This window comes from Marmota monax, unplaced genomic scaffold (assembly GCF_021218885.2).
Source record: "Marmota monax isolate L192 unplaced genomic scaffold, Marmota_monax_Labrador192_F-V1.1 WCK01_AAM20220418_F8-fsc00015, whole genome shotgun sequence".
NCBI classification, from domain to species: Eukaryota; Metazoa; Chordata; class Mammalia; order Rodentia; family Sciuridae; genus Marmota; species Marmota monax.
In genome coordinates this window covers 12011256-12031884 of record NW_026692194.1, presented here as the reverse complement: position 1 = coordinate 12031884, position 20629 = coordinate 12011256, and the positions used below count along the sequence as shown (strand labels likewise).

The 20629-nt window shown below is 33.5% G+C and overlaps 1 protein-coding gene across 2 annotated transcripts in view; it reads right to left on the bottom strand.

Moving 5' to 3' along the window:
- Positions 1-20629, bottom strand: part of Pnpt1 (polyribonucleotide nucleotidyltransferase 1) — a 45770-nt gene continuing 25141 nt past the window's right edge. For both annotated transcript variants that reach the window (XM_046423712.2, XM_058573020.1), the window contains exons 14-28: positions 20507-20577; positions 18796-18832; positions 16251-16317; positions 16052-16141; positions 14925-14978; positions 10369-10475; positions 9859-9930; positions 9700-9763; positions 8752-8835; positions 7814-7897; positions 6850-6956; positions 6701-6756; positions 5574-5652; positions 2766-2813; positions 1-1471 (exon numbers count right to left, since the gene is read on the bottom strand). In XM_046423712.2, coding sequence (XP_046279668.1) covers positions 1313-1471; positions 2766-2813; positions 5574-5652; positions 6701-6756; positions 6850-6956; positions 7814-7897; positions 8752-8835; positions 9700-9763; positions 9859-9930; positions 10369-10475; positions 14925-14978; positions 16052-16141; positions 16251-16317; positions 18796-18832; positions 20507-20577 — 1179 coding nt within the window. In that variant the 3' untranslated portion in view covers positions 1-1312. The remainder of the gene's footprint in view (positions 1472-2765; positions 2814-5573; positions 5653-6700; positions 6757-6849; positions 6957-7813; positions 7898-8751; positions 8836-9699; positions 9764-9858; positions 9931-10368; positions 10476-14924; positions 14979-16051; positions 16142-16250; positions 16318-18795; positions 18833-20506; positions 20578-20629) is intronic.

Sequence of the window (20629 nt, the reverse complement as noted above, 5' to 3'; positions counted from 1 at the left end):
TATAGAAGGCAAATTTTAATCTTTTTCAATTAATCTTTGCTATTTCAGAAAGAATATCAAAATTACCTAACATGTTATTTTAAACATAGTAGATATATAAATACACAAATCTTAAAAATCTTTGCTTTGGCTAGCTAAATTTTATGAACTAGTTAACCTTGAGTTATAAATTTATTTTTTATAAGATTATAAAAGATACATTCTAAATGACTCCTATGTACCATTTACTTTTTTTCTGAAATTATAATGCTTTAAGTGATGGAAATGAACAATAATTACATCAATAACTGTCGTATCTGATTATTTTAAATTACTATTTATTAACTGAAAATCATGATTCTATCAGCTTTTATGTCAAGAATATCCATGTTGGCAAAATACACACTAATAAACGATCTAGTTCTATTTGACAAGTATTTTGTTTGGTTAAATTTGAAGAATTTATTCCCTCATTCTACTGAAAGTTCCATTTCTAAGATTACTCCACTATGTTTATGTTTTTGGGACAAATTTGAAAAATAACATATCATTAAAAATGGGTCAAATTTAGCTCCTTTCCACTTCTTGTTATATGTTTTCACATTTTTTTCTTTTTTCTTTTTTTGGTACTGGGGATTGAACCCGGGGCCCTTTACCACTGAGCTACATCCCCATCCCTAAACTCCTTCATATATCTAGTAATTACTTGGAAAAAATAGGTCCTGCTTATTTCCAACAAAATAGAAAGTTCCAGTTTGTGAAATAGTTGTAGGCAAGAAAAGCTGTTAGGCAAAAAGGTAAGCCCTAATATGACTAAGTGAAAACTTTTACTATATATAAAGAAGAATAATAAGATATATAGGCAGAGATCCATAATGACAGCATAGTGATCTATTATTTCTAAGCTTTTCAGGTATTTCATAATAATAGGAACAAAAGGGTAATCTTCCCTAAAATGTATATAAATGGTTTGCCATTAATTAATTAATTGAATCCAGCAATATATACCATTGATCTACACCAGCTCTTTTTGAGACAGGGTATTGCTAAGTTCTTAGTCTGGCCTCAAACTTATGGTCCTCCTGCCTAAGCCTCCCAGGTCACTGGGATTATAGGCATGTGCCACTGCACCCTGCATGGTTTACTTTTAGTAATAAATATTTATTGGTTTATATTATAAATAAAAACATGTTATTCTTGTAATAAAAAATGGCACATGTGAGCATTTTAATACAAATGATTAGAATATATTTATACTATATATAAGTCTACACATTAGAATACTAAAATTTTGCTATATATAATATCACCCTAGAATTCTTTAAAAAAAAAATCACTGGGAAGAATTAGATGATGTTTGTGAAATAGGTTCTCCCATTACAATACTGCTTCTGTCATTTAGAGTTTTGACAACATTTGTAGCTGGAGACTGAAGCACTTTACGAGAAAGCCTCATTCTTCCATCAGCTGGATCACGACCAAAGTATTTCACCTGTGTTAAAAAAATTTACTTTTTTAAAAGTTATAGCACATTGAATGACCTTCAAAATTAAACACATATGATCTAAATAAAGCAATTATTAATGTTTTTACTTATTCACTGAAAGCACAGCTCAGTGCTATGAAGAGGTATATGCTCAATAAATACAACTTGGTTAGGTAATTATTATAAAAAAGGAAAGAAGGCATTTAGTTGTCTGATTATAACCTTTTGTTAAATCATCTGTCCCTTTTTAGTGTCTCTGAGTCTCCATCCTAGAAGACCAGTAAAAGCCACAGTGATTCTTGACAAGGCTTTCTGTACCTATTTGTGCTACAAACTATACTAGGTCGTGCTCAGATTTTCATTACTGCTCAGGAAACTATCACACTGGAGTTTATTTGGCTTCACTGTGGAAAATGGAAGTTAGGGGGAATGTAGAAATTTTAAAGTCCATCCTGATGTAAAAAAAAAACCAAAACTTTAAATCGAGATATGTTTTAGTTCTCCTTCTTTCCCTAGAGGCTCCATGAACAAAGGGATTATAGATCAGGAATAAACTCGTGGCCTTAGTTACTCAGGTCATGGGTATTAGGTATAACTGGAACACAATGTGGTGCAGCCAAAAAACCCAGATCAGCAATGACTTCTTTCATCAACTAAAAGGACTAAAAAAAAAGTCAATTTTACTATCAGCATTGTAGACTTGAACAACATAGCTCTTATCAAGCTCAAAGTGGTGGAGAAACAGAGTCTCAACTCCTCAAAAATCACAGTCAAGGTTTCCAATAAGGTAAATGATGAGATTTTTATGTCTTTCCCCAAACCACTGAGCCTGCATAACCAATGTGCTCATGCTCTCTCTCTTTTTTGGTACTGGGGATTGAACCCAGGAGCACTTTATCACTAAGCTACATCCACCATTCACAGTCCTTTTTTTTTTTAAATTTTGAGACAGGGTCTCATTAAGTTGTTGAGGGTCTCTTTGATCTTGTAATCCTCCTGCCTCAGTCTCCTAAATTGCTGGGATTACAGGTGTGTACTACCACAACAGGTTTCATGTATTTTTTAAAAGCTCTAAAGATAGCTGTTTTTGCTTAGCTATCAGTTTCTTGAGGGTAAAAACTGTGTCCTAAATCCTTAATGAATCTATATAAAGCAACCCTGAGGTTAAAAAAGAAGACTACATATAAATAATATACATCATAGATGTTAATTTTATTCTTTCAACTTACTTCTTGAAAATGATAATTAAAACTTCAAGTATAATTTAGAACTTTAAGGCTAAAAGTTTGAACATAGGTACCTGAATTTCTTGGCCAACTTCTAATCCTAGGGCAGTGGGATGTTTAATCTGAAAAAAAGAAACAAAACCAAAAACACCATGTTATAATACATTTTTTTTTTCCTCAAGTGGACAAAAGCTTTATTGTTTTCTGATTATAAAATCTGTTAGTTGGGAATGGTGACGCACACTTATAAATTCAGCTATGTGGGAGAATGAGACAGGAGGATTGCAAATTGAGATTGTGTCTCAAAAATAAAAAGGCTAGAGATGTAGCTGAATGATATAACACTTGGCTATATATGTGAGACCTTGGCCCAATCCCCAGTATTATGCCTCTGCCCCCCAAATCTGGAATCCCCAGTACTCTGCCTCCACCCCCTAAATTTATTAATTACAAAATTAAAGTAACATAGTGGTACTGAGAAGAAATTTAAAATCATCCAAAATCCTTCTACCTGCAGATAACTACTGCTAACATTCCAACGAGTATCCCTTCAAATGTCTACTGTATTGCTTTTATAAAAATGGGCCTTTTTTCATTCAATAATACGTTAAGAATGCCTTTTCATATCAATAAATGAAGCATTACAGGAGTATCCAAACTATATAATTTATTTAATCAATCCCTTAAAGATAATCATTTAATTTCTTATAAATTCCCAACATCAAAAATATGAATTACTGATAGATTTAGGTGAAAGGTATATGAGTGTTGAGTGTATTATTCTTTCAACTTTGCAGCAGGTTTAAACTTTTTCGAAATAAAAAGTTGAGACAGGTGTGGTGGGGCATGCCTGTAATCACAGCAACTTGGGTGGCTGAGGCAGGAGGATTGCAAGTTCAAAGCCAGCCTCAGCAACTTAGCAAGACCTTGTCTTAAAGTAAAAAAATTAAAAAAGGACTGAGAATGTAGCTCACTGGTTAAGCTACCCTGGGTTCAATTCCTAGTACAAAAAAAAAAAAAAAAAAAAAAAAAAAAAAAAAGTTGAGGAAAACCCCCAAAGTTTTAATGTTGCACTGATCATTTAATTATCTACTCTAATTATCTTCTGAGAATAAAGTCCTACATATGGAACTTGTGGGATCAGAGACATTTACCAAACATTCCCCAAAGTGTGTCACAAAATTGTCCCTTAATAACGGTCTAGAGAATATCCTTCTTTTCTCTTACCCACACTAGAAATTTCCAACTACTTGAAAGTTAAAAATATATTGATTTTATTGAATTTAAAAAAATTATTATTGATATAGAATACTATGATTGGTTTGAGAAAAGGGGGGAAAAAAGCCTGGGGTTAGGGCTATAGATCAGTAGCATGAGTACATGCTTGGCATGTAGGAGTCCCTGGGTTCAATCCCTAGCACCAAAAAAATAAAAAATAAACAAAACGCCAAATGAAAATCAAAAAGCCTGCCCATATTCTTTGCTCATTTTTCTATTGATATTCATTTTTAAATGATCTATAAAACTTGTGTATATTCAGCCCGTCCTATGTTACAAGCACATTCCCATAGGTTGCTGTTTGTCTTTCATTATTGTGATTTTTGCCATACAATTAAATTAAAAAATTGCAGTTAAATTCTTATCAATTTATTTACATTTTTACCTTTGATACAATGAGAAAGGGTTCCTCAGCACAAATACCAAAACATTCTTACTTTCTTCTAGAGTCTCCCTCCTCCAAAATTTTATTTCTTATTCCTACCATCTCTTTAGAAAATTTAGCTGTTTAATTTAGATGGAATTTTGGTATAAAAATGACTGAAGATCCTACTATGATAACCAATTATATACAGTGAAAATTGAATAATTTGTATTTCTTTCTTTCTTCTTCTTCTTTTTTTTTTTTGTACTGGGGATTGAACTCAGGGGCACTTAATCACTGAGTTACATTCCCAGTCCTTCTCATTTTTTAAAATTTGAGACAGGGTCCCACTAAGTTGCTGAGGCTGGCCTTGAACTTATGATCCTCCTTGGGGCCTTCAGAGTTGCTGAGATTATAGATGTGTACTGTTGCACCCAGCAATTTTTATTTCTTCATTTAGTAAAAATGCAACTTTAAGCATGTATTATGGACCTATGTATATAACTGGGTTTATTTTTTGGTCTCTCTCTCTCTCTCTTTTTTTTTTGTATAGATTCTCTAATCCTGGGCCAAAAAATATTTTCTTTTATTCTCTGTAGCTTTATATTTTAATATATGGTAAAATGGAGACACTTATTATTCTCTGACCCCTGTATTTTCATTGAGTAGTCAGTCTGTCAGATGTCTGAATTATAATTAAGATTAATGAATTTAAAACATTTCAAGAATTAGATTCCCATCATTGGTTGGTCAGTAGAAAATTGAGAAATCATAGTTACATGTAGATATTTTCAGTCACTGCTATGTGCTAGTTCCAGATGTTATTCAACCTTAAAATGCTTAGGAGAAACATAAACATCTGTGCTAAACAATGTAAAATCTTTTGTCAGCAGTATCTCTGCCATTTTTGTTTTCTGTACTTAAACTAGCAATCAAGAAAGTGTACAATTCTCACCAATCCAAGTAATTTCTTTTTTTTTGGTCCAGGAATTGAACCAGGGACACTTAATCACCGAGCCACAACCCCAGCCCTTTTGTTTTTTAACTTTGAGTCAGGGTTTCGCTAAATTGCTAAGGGCCTCGCTATTTAGATGAGACTGGCTTTGAACTTGTGATCATCCTGCCTCAGCCTCTCCCACCAATGGAATTAGAGGTGTGCACCACCAAATACCCAACTGATCCAAGTAATTTCAACATGGTTATATTCAGGCAATAAAAATAATCAAATCTGTATTTTTACCTTTCGTTGATCAAGTTGTGTGTTATGAAGAAGCACAGCAGTCATATTTGGATATAGTTTTACCATTACTCCAGTGTCTCTACAAGAAGGGAATAAGCCTGGTTAAAACAATAAGTGTATCTACTGACAAAACTTATTATGTTTTCATAGACGGAAAAAGTAACAAAACAAAACAAAAGCCCACACCAGTATATAATTATAAAAATTATGATTACCTAAAACAGGTATTTTTCAACTGAAAATATACTAATACTTGTCATCAAAAGAAAAAGCTTTTAGTATATTTACCTATATCTCTTTTGTAACTTCCAAATTTTTTTGAAATGACATTCAATATTTTAAAATAGTATAGAATATTAACCTATTAGAAGTGATTTAAGAAAGGGGTTACATAAAATAGAAAAATTATTTAATTAATAAAGCTCTCTTTCTTTGCTTTAATCTATTAAGCTAAGCCATCCTATTTCTTATTTTTTATCTGCAATATTAAACAAATTATCCCACTGCCTTTATTCATTTTAAATAGTTTTAAACATTCCTGCTACCTTGGTAATTTCTTTAAAAAAAAAAAAGGAATTCTGGGATTATTTTAGCTAGTTAAAAATGCTTTTGAAGTTGAAATTGGCTTTTAAAAATGTATATATTAAACAGTAAGTAGTACTCTTTAACTGCTGTTTAGCCAACTGCTGGGTATGGTAACTGCATGCCTGTAATTCCAGCTCCTTCAGAGGGTGTGGCAGGAGTATCACAAGTTGAAGGCCAACCTGGGAAAGTTAGCAAGAACCTGCCTCAAAAAAAGAAAAACATTTTTTTTTTTTTTAAAACAGGCCAACAATAACAAAAAGAAAATATTGATTTTTGTGTTTTGGGCCTATTTATTGTTACTGGAAAAATTAAAATGGTAGAAAATTTGGTTAAAGAAAAAAACTCAGAAGAACCTATCACTTGAAAATCTACAAACTGGCATAGAAAATAAAATACAGTACAACTTAAAAAATATTACTGATTATATGGCAATTGACATATAATCCAAACACTTTATATTTTCAAAGTAAATAAAACAAATGTGAAGTTAACCTGGACTTGAAATCTTTGAAAACCCAGTGTAGTGTATTAGTTGGTAGTACCTGATTTCAGTTATTGTGGCAGTATAAACTGCTCCAAACTCTAATTGTTGCTCTTGCTGTGAATTAAAAAAAAAAAAAAAAAGCCATAAGATTCACAAAGAAAACAAACAAAAAGAAGATAAAGCAATTAGTATAAGATCTATACTTACATCATCTTTGCAGATTTCACTAATGAATTCTTTTGCTTCATGCATTGCACTGGGTGTTGGTGCAAATACAGAAAATGTTTCTTCATCCAACTGATTAATAGTTACACCTTTTAAAAAGATAGTTTAGTTCCCAGCATCCAAAAAAAAAAAAATCATGGAGACTAGTCTGAAAGTCACTAGGAGAGCAAAGAGGGGCAGCTGGGCAGGTTTATTCAGTGTAATCATTGCTTTGGGAAGGGATCAATTCATCAACACATATATACTGCACACCTGCTATATATCTGGCATTATATTAGGTCCTGGGGATAAAATAGAGAACTAATGTCCTATCATATCAGGGCTAATTTTTGAGGCTCTTGTTTTATTCTCTTAATTATGACTAGAAACTATACTAGAATCCTTCCTCACCTTTTTGTCTCTCTTCCTCTTATCCTGTAGAGTGAACAGATGAATGAGGAACAAAATCATGTCAGTTTCTCATTCTCAACAACTAGCTATGACAACTTTGCTTCTTATCCTTCTTCAATAACCTCAAAGCTGCTAAGTATTAGGAAACCTAAACACTGTTTTCAGAAGAAACAAATTAAGGCATAACTATTTCTACATATACTTTAAAATAAAAAGAGTGTAAATAAAACTAAGCAAAATTAGTAATAAAAAATTCAAACATAACTTCACTAAAGGGAAACACTAAAAATTATTCAGGAACAATCCATTTAAAAATGTTGCCAAAAAACCTTGATGAATGCTTGACTACCCTTCTTGAATATAGTTAAGAATTAAACATTTACTGAGGCACACAAAAAACTCACAGAAAAGACATGAAATCCTTCTCTCCTGGTCTTTCTCTTTGTTTTTCAAATATATATATTTTCGGAACAACATAGTAAAGATAAAATAGCAAAACTACATATCCAGCATTTAATAAAACCCACCTGTTTTATTAGATTAAATAAAATCTCACCTGTTTCAGCTTGAAGTTTTTTTAAATGATATCCACCTGGTCCAACAAATCTTGCTCGTTTTGATAATGGAACCTGAACAGTTTCTGAAATGCAATACAGATAAATACATAAATGAACCTAAAACATGTAGAAATATTTAATTATGAAACAGAAAGACAATGTTACTTGATTAAAAATGTCTAGGAGTACCCCCTAGGTTAAAATAAAGTATTTTTCTTTTATTTTTTAATTGATACATAAAAACAAAAAAATTATACATGTTTATGGGCTACAATGTGATGTTTCTATACACATAGTGTAATGTTGAAATAAGGGTAAACATATACCTAAATATTTTAGGTATTTATCCTCCATGGTGAAAATATTCAAAACACTTCTAAAGTATTTTAGCAATAAAAGTACTTTGAATATTTTTATTTTGTGTATGGGGTAAAAAAAATTAAAAACCTATAATATACTTTCACATACTAATGTTTGTTATGGTGAAATCAGTATTCATTTGTTTTTTTGACTGTTTGTACTAAGGGCTGATCCCAGGAGCCCTTCATTCACTGAGATACATTCTCAGTCTTTTTTTTTTTTCCAAGAGAGGGTTTTTTTTTTTTTTTAAGAGAGAGAGAGAGAGAGAGAGAGAGAGAGAGAGAGAGAGAGAGGGGAGAGAGAGAGAGAAATTTTTTTATATTTATTTTTTAGTTTTCGGCAGACACAACATCCTTGTTTGTATGTGGTGCTGAGGATTGAACCCGGGCCACACGCTTGCCAGGTGAGCGCGCTACCGCATGAGCCACCTCCCCAGCCCCCCAAGAGAGGGTCTTGATAAGTTGCACTGTCTGGCCTGGAACTTGAGATCCTCTGGCCTCAGCCTCCTGAACCACTGGAATAATAGGTGTGTAGCACTGTGCATGGTGTGACATTAGTGATAATTTTAATGTATTACCTACAACAGGTCCATTTTCTTTTCTAGATGCTCGAGGTTTTGAAATAGTTTTGTTCATAATCTGTAGTATCTCTTTCTTTGCCACTAGAAAGATAAAGACACAATAAAGGTTACAACTACATAACGTGGGACCCGAAATAGCTGCATTCGGGAGTCCCGTGGCCCTGCCCCACCCTACTCCCTACTGGAGATGAAACTCAGGGTCTTGAACATTCTAGGCAAGCACTCTATCACAGAGCTATATCCCCAGTACTTTTCCTTTATTCCTCCCTATTTTGAGATAGGGTCTCACTGAATTGCCCAGGATGGCCTTGAACATTGTGATCCTCCTGTCTCAGTCTCATGAATAGCTGGGATTACAGTTATGCAACACCCTGCCTAGCTCACTCTTAGTTTTTATGGAATAAAATTCAAACTCTTTAGCCTAATAATCAAAGCTCTCCATATCATAATTATTTTAAAGATTCACTCATATTCCGTCCTTTATAAAGTCTATCTTAGATGCTTAATTGCTGAAAATCAAAATTTCTCTGGTCTCTTTCTTGGATGATTAGTCATGTGCTCAATAATTAATACTTCTTGATCCCAGTTAAATCATATAAAATTCATTTTTATTTTTGGCCATGCTAGTGGTCAAACCCAGCATCTCACGCATACTAGGCAAGCACTCTACCATTGAATTATATCCCTAGCCATATGAAATTCCATATATTTACATTTGTTTGTATTTTTTTAAATTGGTACTTGGGATTGAACCCAGGGACACTTTGCCACTGAGCTATAACCCCAGCCTGTTACTCTTTATTTTGTGACAGGGTGTCACTAAGTTGTCAGCTGGGATTACAGGTGTGCACCATGATGTCTGGCTGAAATTCCATTTTTTAAAGGAAATATCTTATAATAAGTCTAATGAAAATTATTGTTCCAGTTGACTAGACACTGGCTTACCTGATGCTTGCTGAATGGCTTCCATTACAATTTTCATTGGTATTCCAGGTAATTTAATATCAGCCTAATATGGAAGGGCCAAAAATAAATGAATAAAAACACTGATTCATAACATTATTTAAATTTACAAAAATGAGACAAAGTACGTTTTAAAAATACCTGTAATGCAGTTATTCCCTTATTAGTACCAGCTATTTTGAAATCCATGTCTCCATTGTAATCTTCAATTCCCTTTACGAATTTAAGAAATTATGAAAAAATTTTAAACAAAAACAAAATTCACCCATAGTCACTGTACAAGAATTTTAAAACATAGCCTTAGAAGTAAACCATGTCCTCTAAGACTAAACATAAAGAAAAGTCTCCTATATTAACTGCTGCTTCCAATTTGTGGCTTTTTAAAGATACAAATATTTTCAACAGAAACATTATTTTTAGATCATGCCTTTCACAATAAATGTGTAAGAATTAATTTACAAATTATCCTAAAGCAAGTCATTATGGATACCTATCCTGTAATATATATTTTTAACATATCCTTTAAAATCCAAGGCAATATACAGAAGATAAAAGTAAGAATCACTTGACCTCTATTCTTTGAGAACCAGCATTCTTCTAAGCATATGCTATTTTTGAAGTATTTATATTTAAAACTGGGAATATACTTGCCAGAATATCTGTCAGCAAACGATAATCTTCTATTTCACCCTTCTCAGGATTGCTTTTGGTGACCAATCCTATTGCTACACCTGCAACAGCAGATGAAATTGGAACCCCTAGAAGTGAGAAAAGATAATTTTGTGTAATGTGTATATCAACCTAACACATATTTATTTATTCTGTTGACATTTATTTTAATGAAAGGGGATGATGTTTCCTAAATAGACAATCATGAGAGCTAAATAGACAATCATGAGAGCTAAGTTGGAAAGGTCTTAACAGATCCTCTAACTACCTCATTTCTTATGGAAACTATAATAAAGTCCCTTAAAACAACTTTAAGAGGTAATCCTATATTTGGCATAAACCTTTATCAAAATTGCAAACTTTATAACTCAAATGACTCATTGCTTTTGGTGTCTTCTTCTAGCCTGAACCCCTCATTGGCACCATTAATAGAACCTCCCAGAAAATTTCTGTGCACAAGTATAAATGTAAACATAATTTTAAAAAAAGGTTTTTTGTAGTTGTAGATGAACAGAATGCCTTTATTTTCATGTGGTGCTAAGGATCAAACCCAGTGTCTCACACATGCTAGGCAAGTACTCTACCACTGCTACAGCCCCAGCCCTAAATTTTTATTTTCTTTACTCATGGGAGCAAGGTATAGGCATTTGTTACTCTGCACATACCCTTTTTTAATTAACAACTTATCTTGGATAATGATTCATTTCACTAACAAAGCTCTACTTTATTTCTTTGAATGACTGCATACTACTCATCATATATATTTTTTCCACATGTTCCATATATTTTTATAAGTCATAAACAGAAATAAAATTGCTGAATTAAAAGATATTTGTAGGGCTGGGGTTGTGGCTCAGTGGTAGAGTGATAATGGTCTTAAAGAGATAAGGTTGGACAGTGCCTTGCATGTGTGAGGCACTGGGTTCAACTCTCAGCACCACATACAAATAAATAAAATAAAGGTCCATTCACAAATAAAAAATATTTTTAAAAAAAGTATTTGTATTTTATACTTGCTATACTGTCACATTATGTATAAAAGGATACATGCTATCCTAAATTGTACCTAACTCTTGTTACACTTTTTGATCCCTGTCAACCTAAGGAGCAAAAATGGTTACTTATTTTTAAATTTGATTTGTTTTTAATAAGTGTGGTTGAACACATGCATGTTTGTAAGCCTACTTACATATCTTATTTTGAAGAATTGCCTGTTTATGGTCTTCAACCACTTTTTACATAGTAATCTTTTCCTGTTTTGTTTGTTCATTTTGTTTATAGTGACTTTTTTCTGGGTAGAATTTTAAAAATTTATGTAATCCTGGCTCCCGGATTTTGCTTAAAAAGGCATTCGTCTCTAAGATTTTGATAAAATCTTATTTCATTAAAAAAAAAGTATGTTTTTATTACTTGTAACTTATTTTTAGCATAAAGGAATGTGATTAAAAAAACCTTAAAGGTACAAAAAGATGAAAAGATATTAGCAATTCAAAGAAATAATACAAATGTGTACAGGACACACAGGGAATAAATAATGAACTAGGGGGATGTGGCTCAAGCGGTAGCACGCTCGCCTGGCATGCGTGCGGCCTGGGTTCGATCCTCAGCACCACATACAAAGATGTTGTGTCTGCCAAAAACTAAAAAATAAATATTAAAAATTCTCTCTGTCTCACACCTCTCTCTTTAAAAAAAAAAAAAATAATGAACTAGGTTGAAGGTAACTGACTCAGAGAAACTCTCATCTCATTTGGATGAGAAATGGAAGCTCCATAAAAACAAGAGCTATTTTATTAATAACCATGTCCCATCTGGTTTTAAAGACTGTGCAATGTTATGAAACAGTATAGTATGTTTCTAAGTGTACTAATGGTAGAGTGCTTGCCTAGCACAAGGCCTTGGGTTTTTCTACCTTAGTACCACCACAAAAAGGAAAGAAAAAAAATCTCCTGAAAGAAGATAATGGAGAACTTGAAATATTCTGAGTGTCATATTTTGAGTCTGCTTTTTAACTTTTTTTCTTTTGAGTAAGGCCAACTTAGATAATGGCCTTAAGGGGATAAGGTTGGACAATCCAGGAGGTGAAGGGACAGAAAATCTGGAAAGCCAGCAGGGAGATTGCTGCAAAAGAAGAAATGATGTGGACTTGAACTAAAGTAATAGCAATAGGTACTTCAGTAGTCAAGGGAAAGGATATTTTTCTTAAAATTTTGGAAGATATGGGCTGGGGATGTGGCTCAAGTGGTAGCACACTCGCCTGGCATGCGTGCGGCCCGGGTTCGATCCTCAGCACCACATACAAACAAAGATGTTGTGTCCGCCGAAAACTAAAAAATAAAAATTCTCTCTCTCTTAAAAAAAAAATTTTTGGAAGATAAACAGATCTTTGTGACTTTGAGAGAATGTAAGAAATGAGAGAACTGTTGATTCTGGCATGAATGTCATCGTTGCTTTCTACCAAGATGAATACAAAAGGAAAACTATTTAAATTAGAGTGACTCAATTTTAAATGAATTAAAATATATATTATGCTGTGGGGGACGTTAGCTAGAGATGTCCAAGAGGCAGTTTATATGGATCCACGATTTGGCAAAGAGAGCTAGGTTGAAGGGGTAAATATTTAAGTCATAATCATTATAGTGGTAGTTAAAACACTGAATATAGGTGAGATTGCTTAGAATGTCATCCTGAAGTTTTTATCATTACATCACTGCCAGGATGGGTTTTTCTTTAGAACAAAAGATCTGAATTAAAGCTTAAACACAGGGATTCTATCACTGAGCTACATTCCCAGTCGTTTTTTAAATTTTATTTTTAGAAATGGTCTAAGTTGCCAAGGTTAGCCTCAAACTTGTGATCCCTATGCTTTAGCCTCCAGTGTAGCTGGGATTACAGATATATGCCACCATGCCCAGCATGATGTCTCTTATTTTATCTTTTGATTAATCTTTTTCAGAAGTTTTTCTGTTTTCCAATATAATATTTGGATGAGAAATGCAAGCTCCATAAAAGCAAGGGCTATTTTATTAATAAACCACGTCCCAAGAGCTTAGATCAGTGTTTGGCTCACAGCACACAGATTTGTTTAATGCATACATGAAGATGAAAACCAGTAGCAGAATATTACCACCTATCTTGTATATTACATTTTCCTTCAGTGAACACAACTAGAAAAAATTCCTTATGCATTTTTTCTTTTGTTTAGCTTGATCCAAGTTTTAATTTTTCTGAAATATTTCTATTATATATTCATACTATTTCATTTCACCTTTGGTTGTCTTCCTTTCCACCTTTCACATATATACTGTAAATGTGTGAAATTATTAGAGAATTCCTTTGTAGCCTCTTTAGGTTCCTTTCCTTTTTCTTCTTCTTTTTTCCCCCGGGTACTGGGAACTAAATTTAGGGCCTTGTGCATAGTAGGTGAGTACTCTACTGCTGAGCTTCATACATCCCCAGCCCCCCTTTCTTCTTAAATAACATCAGTGGTACCTATATGGTAGAAACTGATAACTAGTTTTGAGAGCATAACATGCCAACTTTTTCTCTTCTAGTATTTCAGACCCAGGATGAACCACTCACATTCTATCTTCCTAAAATTCTATGTACACTTTTGGAGTAGCACAATCTCAAAGGTTACATGTTGACTTTCTCTAAAGGGCCCTAATCCTTCTGTTACTAATCAAAAACTTCTCTGGTGGTTGGAATCAATTCTGGGGCTCTACTTTTTGGAAGGTAAGAAAATTCCCTGGGTCACTGTAATGGTCAATTGAATAGTCAGCTTGATTGGATTAAGAGATGCTGAGGATTAAAAGGCTCAACAGGGTGTCAATGAGGGTACGTCTAGGAATGATTGGCATTTGGGATAGCCAATTGAAATGGAGATCCTTCCTGAGCATGGGCAGCACCATCTAATAGGATGATGAGTTGGATGGAATAAAAGTTGGAAGAACAAGGAAGCAGCAGCAGACGCAAGCTCCATTCTTCTTGAACAGGTTCTTGATTGATGCTGTAATTATCTGAGGATATCCGACTCTCACTTCTTCACTCTTTCGAAGCAGACTCTGCCAGTGATTCTCCAGAAGCCTTCTGTCTTGTACTAGGGTAGGGTAGCACTGTTGATCCCTCTTGTTCTGGGGCATTAGCCTCTTAGAATGTGCTGCTACTGGTTCTTCCAGCTCTCCAGCCTGTAGATGGCCATTGTGAACTATCCAGCTTCTGGTCCCATAAGCCAACCTAATAAGTCCCCTTTTTGTAATTATACTTCCTGTTGATTCGGCTCCTTTAGAGAACCTTGACTAATACAATCACTAAGACAAGTAATTCTCAGTGTACTGCTTTTATCTAAAAATAAGAATTCCAAAAAATATCTGGATATTTGAAGGATTACTTTTGCTACTATCTTACCTTTGGCCTGGCTTGGTAATCTATAACCTGACTTCAAGTCTTACTAAAATTCAGTTTTAAAGAAACCTTATATTTTATGCTAATCAAATTAAGTATAAAGTAATAGCAATTTTGAGACACAATTCTTTTACCTGCATCCATTAATGCCAAACTTCCACCACATGCAGATGCCATAGAAGATGACCCTATCAAAACAAAAGACTTGCTTTATAATATACTGATTTTTTTAAAAAAAATGTAGAATATTGTTACATTAATGATATCTTTATTTCTTTTTCTCGCTTTTTTGGTACTGAGAATTGAACCTTGGAGGCACTCAACCAGTGAACCACATCCTCAGTCCTTCAAGACAGGGCCCTCACTAAGTTGCTAAGGCTAGCCTTGAACTATGACCCTCCTGCCTCAGCCTCTTGAGTTGCTGGAATTACAGGCATGTGTACTTCAATAATTTCTTTAAAAATATTCAATAGCCTTTTCATCCTACTTTTTTTTTTTTTTGGTACCAGGAATTGATCCCAGGGACAGTTAATTTCTGAGCCACATCCCAGACCTTTAAAATTTTTTTTTTCTTTTAAAATTGTGAGATAAGGTCTTGCTAAGTTACTTAGGGCCGCTCTAAGTTGCTAAGGCTGGCTTTGAACTCAGAATCCTCCTGGTTCAGCCTGATTACAGGCATGCACCATGGCACTCAGCTTCTTCCTACTTTTCAGAAGTGGTTAAAATCAAGTTCTTGGGCTGGGATTGTAGCTCAGTGGTAGAGCGCTTGCCTAGCATGTGTGAAGCACTGGGTTTGATTCTCAGTACCACATATAAATAAATAAAATAAAGGTCCATGGACAATTAAAATAAATTCCTAAGCCACCAACTACAGAGTTACATGGCCCAATATAGTAGGTGTTAGCCATGTGTGGCTACTTAGTGTTCCCTGTCTAATGAGTCACTGTATTTTTGCCCCTTTTCTTTCTAAGCTGGCCTTGTTCTATGTTTTGTCAAAAATGAACAAATGACCCATATTGGATTGATTATAACAGATACAAAAAGAAAAATACTTGTCTTACACTGATTTACAAAGAGTTCATTAGCTAAGAACAGAGACTCAAAACAAATAATAGGCTCAAGTTTATGATCAACCAAACACAGTTTTTCATGCAATAGGTTTGGGCCCTGTGGTAATAAACATCTTGTAACATTACTTTTGAAAAGTTAAGAATATAACAGGGAATCTGGTCTTTTCCACTAGGGAAAAAATAATACATACCGTTCGACTCTAAGACTTCAGATGTCACTCTTATGGTAAAAGGAAAATCTTTGGGAATAACAGGATACAAAGCTTTCTCAGCAAGAGCACCTAAGTTAGAATAAAAAACAGTAAGTAAAAAATATATTAAAAACAATAGGCAAAAGTGTACTAAAAAGTCTCTGTAAAAACACCATAAAAGTTCATAGATTATACTCACCATGCCCAAGCTCTCTTCTATTTATGCCAGTGACTTTGCCAATTTCATTAGTTGCATAAGGAGGAAACTTCAAAGAAAACATACATATATAACCAACATGGAAAGATGCCCAAGATACATTACCAAATGAATAAAACAAATTACAAAACAGTAAAATCCCAATTTTTTTTAAAACAAAAGTAGGTTCATTTATGCCAGAACATGTTGGGTATAAATCTAAAATAAACTGCTAAAAGTAGCCATTTGTAGTGTGTAAAACTATGTTCTAGGAAGTGAATGATTATAGAGATAGACAACATAAATTTCCATACTGTTTAATACTAACAATAACAAAGTATCTTTTTGTAATAATAATAAAATATATATATTTAAGAAGTACACATCGAGGAAATAAATATCACTTTGATAAGGGTTTTATTTTACCCAGAGGTTATAAACTGTTTTGTTTTGATAGAAATGTTATCTGCAAGGTATACAAATTAGTTGATCATTTAAAAATTGAAGCTGCCCCATAAAAATCTGAAATTCCAATTTAACAAAAATTTTTAAAAGGATCAATAGGGAGGCTAAGGCAGGAGGATTCTAAGTTCAAGGTCAGCCTCAGCAACTAAAGGAGGCCCTAAGCAACTTACTGAGACTCTGTCTTAAAATAAAACAAACAGCAATAATTCAAGAATCGGATCAAACCCCTGGATCTAGCAGTCAATTTGCAGGAAATAGAGGAGAGAGAGGAATATGCTGACATATACCATGAGTGTGCAATCAACAATGCCCAGATCAAATGGCTTTGGACTTTAGTAGATAGATTGTAAAGAAAGTGATGGAGTAGAAATGCACAGATTAAAAGACTTAAAGAAATATCACATATAAGAAAAATTGACAAGTCTAAAGTATCTATGGATATACACTGAAAATGTAAAGAAATGGTTACTATGAAACTCAGGAGAAGGGGCTGGGGATGTGGCTCAAGCAGTAGCGCGCTTGCCTGGCATGCGTGCGGCCCGGGTTCGATCCTTAGCACCACATACAAACAAAGATGTGTCTGCCGAAAACTAAAAAATAAATATTAAAAAAAATTCTCTCTCTCTCTTTAAAAAAACAAATAAAAATAAAAAAATAAAACTTAGGAGGACAGTTGGTACTTTTAGGGGAAAATGGTTGTTGAGACTGGGATGAAAAACATGGGGAAGATTCAGAGGTGGCTGGTGATATATTCCCTGACTTGAGTGGTTGTTAAAAGGGTGTTTGCCTTGTAAAAACTCACTGTCATCTTCTGTTTTATATGGTTTACAGAGGGTCTTAAAAATGGAATAATATGGCAATAATAGCCCATTTCTTTTCTGGCTTCCCCTTTCATCCTGTTCCACAGTTAAAAACCAGAGATGCATTTTCCACAACTGTCCTTTCTAGATTATCACATGCTCACTAGTTAATGACAAAGGATGTGCTTTATTCAATTATAATTCCTCTCTGGCTTTCTGTAGCTTCTGGATATATCTAGAACAGTGTATTTTTAAGGGATTCAGACCAGTGATAATCTTCCGGTTCATTGCTATTTGCAGCAAATACTTTCTATATAATATATTCTGTATTTTTGTTACTGGGGATTGAACCCAGGGGTACTCCACCACTGAATTATATCCCCAGTCCTTCTTTATTTTATGACAAGGTCTCAGTAGAGCACAGTGGCACATGCCTATAATCTCAGCAACTCAGGAGGTTGAGACCCTGTAACAAAATAAAAAATAAAAAGGGTTGGGGATGTAGCTTAGTGGTAGAGCATCCCTGGGTTCAATTCCCAGTACCAAAAAAAAAAAAAAAAAAAAAAGACAGGGTCTTGCTAAATTGCTGAGGCTGGCCTTGAATTTACAATCTTCCTATCTCAGCCTCCTGAGTTGCTGGGATTACATTTACGGGTCACTGTGCCCGGCTATAATATGTTCTCTATTGATTATAGCAGGTTTGCCTAAGGTGAAGTATTGGGATTCTAGGCAGTCAACAGTGTTATCCAAAAGTGAAGTAACTTATTACTTTATACTAGCTTCCCATAGCATATACCTCAAGTAATAAAATCAAAGAATTATATTTTATATCTAGTCCCTTAGAATTAGTTGTAAAGATCAATCACAAACTTAATCATATATAATGACTTCATATAAAGAACAATGTTAATTACCTTAGATCATTTACTCATCAACTAAGTAAACATGAACATTTAAATGAGCTAATGGGATTGGGTGATTTTTTAAATCAAATTTGAAATGCTCCACTTTTGTTTGACACACGTTAGGTATAACTCTCTTACCTAAAACAGCACTGTCTAATAATATACTTTCACTTTTATGTATGACTCAGAATAAGAAGTTACTGTACTATCTTCTGTATGCAATAAAATAGCCCCTAAAGTAACTTAACAAATGTATGATAAAATGTTAATGGGATAATTTAGGTAGTAAAGATAAGAAAATTCACTGCAAAATTCTTTCAATGGTGCTGTATCCTAGAAATTTTCCACAATTAATGTTGGGGAAAAAATTCACCTTACCTCATAGTGTAGCATGAAATTTTTGTCTTTTATCCCACTATAAACAAAAAGCATAATATTAAAAACATTATAGGGATAAATTTATTTCATTAAATAAATTTCAATATATTTATTTCAATAGACAACTAAAAAAAAAAGATTTAAGAGCATCTGAAAAAAACCTGGATATTAATGAGAGTTGGTTGAAACAGAAAACATGAAGAATTAGATGAACGAGAGAGGATATATAAGTGTGTGTGTGTATAAAATATATACATATTTTTTTTCTCCTTCTTTTGAGATAGGGTCTTGCTATGTTGTCCAGGTGGGTCATGAACTTCCAGGGCTCAAGAGACCCTCCTGCCTCAGACTCCCAAGTATCTGAGAGATGGTATTTTTTTCCCTGTGACTTATGAATTAATTCTACAAGTACTCAGGAAAACGATTTTGCTTCAAATACCCTTAAATATTAGGTTTGAATAGTATGGAAGAAGACATATATTTTTAAACATTAGTAATAATTGAGAGAATATTAAATGTTATAAACACAATAGTTCAATCTCAGAATTATAATCTTTCTCTTCTTAGTCACCCTGTAAAATGAAAATTGGTAACTAAAATGATATAACACAACAACCAGAAGATCTGTCAGGCAAACACAAACATCTTTTCAGGGTTGGGAAAAAGAACTACTGTCAAAATATCTGGAAAAATGGTAAAAAAATAAGGATGAGAAGAAACAATTCCTGGAGGTAGGAAACTAGGTTTATTATGAATAGTCACATAGTAGGGTCAAAGAACAGATGATGCCCACTTTGTGTAGAATAAGCAAAACACACTTATCTGTGTAGAAATCACTGGCCCATTTTACAAAAAAAAAAGGAAACCAAAGGTCAGATGGATGAGTGATGTGTGTTCCCTCATTTACACAATTATAGATGTAAGACTAGAATATATAGAAAAGAGAAAGGAGTCAAAAGTGAAAAAGTGCAGGGCAACCCAGTTTGGGCTCAAATATTTGATAAAATATAGACTAATTATTAGGATGAACATTCCAGCCTTATATATAATTTTTGTCAGATACAAAAAAAAAAAAAAAAAAAAAACCAACTAGAGTAACTCCTGAAACACTAGAGATTATCCTTGTTAGTAGGGCAGTAAGAAGAGGAAAGCAAGGAAGCAGGCTTTCCCTATTAGCCAATGAGGAAAGAAAGTAGTTCCAGGACTCTGAAGTGGTGGTGCTGTAGGGCTTGATCATCTAATAGTGACTGACGTGATTTTACTACTGATGTTTTAGAAACAGGAGGAGAGCCAGTATTTCTGAACACAAAATCACAATGTGGCTTGGATTACATTTTTCATTAACAGCCTCCAGATTATTCTCAGCAACTGGGACTTTTGCCAATTTATTTGTTCTCTAATTTAAAATAGAAAAACTAATCCATTCAAAATTACCTAGAAAATCGGTTGTGAGGAATGATTCTAGAGGCAGAGAATAATCTAAATGTATTCACATTAAATAATTAAGTTTGTTCCAATTACGTGTTCAAAACCAATAATTTAGAAGAAAATACAACACATGCACACACAAATTCCTTGAAATTCTGACTTCATAAACAGAATAAAGTACAGAGATACTGGTTAAAAAAGTAATAATGACTAATAATATAACACATGAGCTTTAATTCTTTATAGGAACATCACAAAATAACACTGGAAAAACATAACTTACTTTATTGCTGTTATAATTCGGTCTGATTTAATACTAGATTCTAATGAATCAAACGTAACAGTACAAAGCACCTAAAAAAGAAGGAAAAATTTCTTGGGCTTTAATGCACTAATGACAAAGATA